General features: G+C 54.4%; 1 protein-coding gene across 1 annotated transcript in view; it reads left to right on the forward strand.

The window, feature by feature from the left end:
* Positions 1-5064, forward strand: part of MUC6 (mucin 6, oligomeric mucus/gel-forming) — a 60436-nt gene that overhangs the window by 45335 nt on the left and 10037 nt on the right. Inside the window, exons 34-35 of the mRNA XM_026850477.1 lie at positions 1763-2203; positions 3214-3654. Of these exons, the coding sequence (XP_026706278.1) occupies positions 1763-2203; positions 3214-3654 (882 nt within the window). The remainder of the gene's footprint in view (positions 1-1762; positions 2204-3213; positions 3655-5064) is intronic.

Raw genomic sequence — 5064 nt, forward strand, 5'->3', positions numbered from 1 at the left:
CCTTCCTTCCTTCCTTCCTTCCTTCCTTCCTTCCTTCCTTCCTTCCTTCCTTCCTTCCTTCCTTCCTTCCTTCCTTCCTTCCTTCCTTCCTTCCTTCCTTCCTTCCTTCCTTCCTTCCTTCCTTCCTTCCTTCCTTCCTTCCTTCCTTCCTTCCTTCCTTCCTTCCTTCCTTCCTTCCTTCCTTCCTTCCTTCCTTCCTTCCTTCCTTCCTTCCTTCCTTCCTTCCTTCCTTCCTTCCTTCCTTCCTTCCTTCCTTCCTTCCTTCCTTCCTTCCTTCCTTCCTTCCTTCCTTCCTTCCTTCCTTCCTTCCTTCCTTCCTTCCTTCCTTCCTTCCTTCCTTCCTTCCTTCCTTCCTTCCTTCCTTCCTTCCTTCCTTCCTTCCTTCCTTCCTTCCTTCCTTCCTTCCTTCCTTCCTTCCTTCCTTCCTTCCTTCCTTCCTTCCTTCCTTCCTTCCTTCCTTCCTTCCTTCCTTCCTTCCTTCCTTCCTTCCTTCCTTCCTTCCTTCCTTCCTTCCTTCCTTCCTTCCTTCCTTCCTTCCTTCCTTCCTTCCTTCCTTCCTTCCTTCCTTCCTTCCTTCCTTCCTTCCTTCCTTCCTTCCTTCCTTCCTTCCTTCCTTCCTTCCTTCCTTCCTTCCTTCCTTCCTTCCTTCCTTCCTTCCTTCCTTCCTTCCTTCCTTCCTTCCTTCCTTCCTTCCTTCCTTCCTTCCTTCCTTCCTTCCTTCCTTCCTTCCTTCCTTCCTTCCTTCCTTCCTTCCTTCCTTCCTTCCTTCCTTCCTTCCTTCCTTCCTTCCTTCCTTCCTTCCTTCCTTCCTTCCTTCCTTCCTTCCTTCCTTCCTTCCTTCCTTCCTTCCACCCTTCAACACTTCCTGCCTTCCTTCTCTCACGTCCTTCCTTCCCAGAACCATACCCTCATGCGGATTTTTAGGGGCACTTGGCCCTCCCTTCCTGCTGCTTTGGCCAGCCTGGGACCTCCAGCAGGCCTGGGGCTCAGCACTGTCTGTGGTTGGGATGGAGCTAATTTCTGTTCCTAGCCAGTCGTGTGGTGCTCTGGTTTAGATGTGTGTCCCAGCCAGTGCTGAGAGCACACAGGTGCTTTAGCTATGGCTGAGGAGCGCTAGCACAGCACCCAGGCCTTCCCTCTTTCTCCTTCTGCCTGTCCGTGAGTGGGCAAGGGGTTTCTCAGCGACACAGCCAGGAGAGTGTCCCAAAGGCAGCAACCAAGGACAAGCTCTGTACCACAGAACGTTGTGCTGAGCAGTACCCTGGGATTTGTGGCAAGGAGGATTTTTTCTGAAAGAGCCATTGCTCACAAAACACCTGGGTATGGGCCACAGGTGGGACATGGTGCGGGACTCATTTTACATCTCATGTGTGGGGTTTGGTTCCTTTCTCTTGCATTTCTTGGCTTCTGGAAGGTGTCTCCCTCCTGACATGTCAGATATTCTCAGGTTCTGCACTTCTGGTTCCCTCCTCCTTCCTGCTGAGGTGAGGGCAAACCAGCGAGTGGCTGTGAGGGTGCTGAGCATCCAGCCAGGGGCACCCACCTCCCACTGACACACACAATGGCCCTGATGGTGTCTCAGCAGGAAGGGGAGCCTTAGGGAAGCAGTCAGAAGCCAAATCCTCTCTCTCATTCAGAAATATTCAGTCTGATACGGGACTGCTTCTTTTGCCCCAGGCCCCACCCCAGGGCTTCTGCCCACCTCCTTTGCCTTCCCCGCTTGGCCTGACACCCTCAGTCAACCTGTGCTTTCCTCCGGCAGCCTTCACACACAAAGAGACAACCGTGCCACACATCGCGCCGCCTCTGACCACGCAGAAGACCAGTGCCGCCACCTCCACCACTAGCACCTCCAAGACCTCTGTCTCCAGAGAGGCCAGCCCCGCCACCAGCACAGAAGTCCCTCTCACAACGACGGCTCCAAGCCCCAGCTCTCCGCCTGCCCCCAGCAGCCCGCTCAGCACCCGCCTGACATCTCCCGCCACTTCCACGCTCTCCTCCACAGCGGCCACAACCTCCAGCCCCAAGCCTACACCTACAGCCCTAAGGACCAAGCCTTCTGCCACAAGAACCGCTGCTCCAAAAGAGTTGCCTGCCACAGAGTCTTCTGCACCCTCCACAGCCAAAACCAGCCCCCTGCCTTCGACTGCTTCTTCTCCCTCCTCAACTGTGTCCTCAACATGGATGAGCTCCTCACACCCCGGTACGGCTCCCTCCGGTCCTTTCTCCTGCTTGTGTCTGCTCTTCCCAGCTCCTACCATTGTTTCATTCCTTCGTGCCTGCCTTCCACCCTGCCTTCCTTCCTTCTTTGCTTCCTCCCTTCCTTCTCTCCTGCCCTTCCGTCCAAGTAGCATAAACTCACTACAGATATTTTGGGGCCACTTGCCCCTACCTTCCTGCTGCCTTTGGCCAGCCTGGGACCTGCTACAGGCCTTGACACTCTGCACTGCTTCTGGTTGTGATGGAGCTAATTTACATTCCTAGAAAGTCTCGCAGTGCTCTGTTTTAGATATGTGCCCCAGCCAGTGTTCAGAGCACACAAGTGCTTTAGCTATGGCTGAGGAGTGCTAGCACAGCATCCAGGCCTTCCCTCTTTCTCCTTCTGCCTGCCAGCGAGTGGCAAGTGATGGCTCAGCGACACAGCCAGGAGAGTGACCCAAAGGGAGAGACCAAGGACAAGCTCTGTACCACAGAATGTCATTTTGAGCAGTAAAACAGGAGGGTGCCCAGGAGGAGTTTTTCCCACGTAGCCAGTGCTCGCAGACTGCCTCAGCATTGGCCACCAGTGGGAGGAGGGAGGGATCCCTTTGCATCTCATGGGTTGGTTTTGAGTGGTTTTCCCCTCCATTTTTTCAGTTATGGAAGACGTCTCTCTCCTGACATGTCAGGTTTTCTAGACTTTTGTACTGCTGTTTCTCTCCTCCTTCCTGCTGAGGTGAGGGCAAGCAAGCAAGTGGCTGTGTGGGTGCTGAGCATCCACACAGGGCCACCCCACTGCAAACTGACACACACATTGGACCCAACTGCATCTCAGCAGGACGGGGTGGCTTGGGGAAGCAGCAGAAGCACCATCCTCTCACTCACTCAGTGAGACTCGGTGCGATACATGGCTGCTTCTTTTGCCCCAGGCCCCATCCCAGGGCTTCTGCCAACCTCCTTTGCCTTCCCCGCTTGGCCTGACACCCTCAGTCTACCTGTGCTTTCCTCCAGCAGCCTTCACACACAAAGAGACAACCGTGCCACACATATCACCGCCTCTGACCACGCAGAAGACCAGCGCCGCCACCTCCGCCACCAGCACCTCCAAGACCTCTGTCTCCAGAGAGGCCAGCCCAGCCACCAGCACAGAAGTCCCTCTCACAACGACGGCTCCAAGCCCCAGCTCTACGCCTGCCCCCAGCAGTCCACTCAGCACCCGCCTGACATCTCCCACCACTTCCACGCTCTCCTCCACAGCAGCCACAACCTCCAGCCCCAAGCCTACACCTACAACCCTAAGGACCAAGCCTTCTGCCACGAGAACCGCTGCTCCAAAAGAGTTGCCTGCCACAGAGTCTTCTGCACCCTCCACAGCCAAAACCAGCCCCCTGCCTTCGACTGCTTCTTCTCCCTCCTCAACTGTGTCCTCAACATGGATGAGCTCCTCGCACCCCGGTACGGCTCCCTCCAGCCCTTCCTTCTCATTCTCCCTGCTTTTCTCAGCTCTTAACATTCATTCCTTCCTTCCTTCGACCCTTCATGCCTTCATTCTCTCACGCTCTTCCTGCCCAGAACCATAAACTCATGGCGGATCTTTTTGGGTACTTGCCCCTCCCTTCCCGCTGCCTTTGGCCAGCCTGGGACCTGCTACAGGCCTTGACGCTCTGCACTGCCTCTTGTTGTGACGGAGCTAATTTCCATTCCTAGAAATTCTCGCAGTGCTCTGCTTTAGATGTGTGCCCCAGTCAGTGTTCAGAGCACACAAGTGCTTTAGCCATGGCTGAGGAGCACTAGCACAGCATCCAGGCCTTCCCATTTTCTCCTTCTGCCTGCCAGCGAGTGTCAAGAGGTGGCTCAGCAACACAGCCAGGAGAGTGACACAAAGGGAGACACCAAAGACATGCTTTGTACCACAGAATGTTTTATGGAGCAGTAAAACAGGGGGGTGGACACGAGGAGCTTTTCCTAAATAGCCATTGCACACAGAAGGCATGGGCATTGGCCACCAATGGGAGGTAGGGACTGCCTTTGTGTCTCATGGGTGGCTTTTGGGTTGTTTTCGCTTCCCTTTCTTCAATTTTGGAAGAAGTCAGTGAGAGAACAGACTACAGAAGGTGCCCTGCTGTATCTCCTCTTTGTGAACAGAGAAGGACTGGTGGATTATGTGGCGGTTGGAGGCCAACTAGGGCACAGCGATCACAAAGTTATAGTGTTCTCTATTCTTAGAGAGGTCAGGAGAGCGCTAAGCAGCACCGACATCCTGGACTTCAGAAGGGCTGACTTTGTCTTGTTTAGGCACCTGTTTGAAAGGATCCCCTGGGAGATGGTCCTGAAGGGTACAGGGGCCCAGGAAGGCTGGGAGCTCTTCAAGAAGGCAGCGTTAATGGCTCAGGAGCAGGCGGTCCCCAGGCACTGTAAGAGAAGCCGAAGCCAGAGAAGACCACCCTGGCTGAACAGGGAGCTTTGGCTGCATCTCAGGGACAAAAGGAGAGTTTACAGCCTTTGGAAGAAGGGGCTAACCCTCACAGTGATTACAAAGGCGCTGTGAGGCTATGCAGGGTGGAAATCAGGAGGGCTAAAGCCCATCTGGAAATTAATTTGGCCTCTGCAATCAAGGATAACAAGAAATGTTTCTGTAAGTATGTCAGTAGCAAAAGAAAGTCCAGGGAGAGTCTCCATCCCCTGCTAGATGCAGGAGGGAACATGGTAACAAGTGTTGAGGAGAAGGCTGGGGTGCTTAATGCCTTCTCTGCCTCAGTCTTTAATAACAAGATTAGTTGCATTGATGCAATCCAGCCTCCACAGCCAGAATACAGAGACCGGGAGAACGACCCCCCTGCAATGCAGGAGACAGTCAGTGACCTG

Source organism: Athene cunicularia, assembly GCF_003259725.1.
Source record: "Athene cunicularia isolate RWA chromosome 5 unlocalized genomic scaffold, athCun1 chr5_part2, whole genome shotgun sequence".
In the NCBI taxonomy this organism is placed as follows: domain Eukaryota; kingdom Metazoa; phylum Chordata; class Aves; order Strigiformes; family Strigidae; genus Athene; species Athene cunicularia.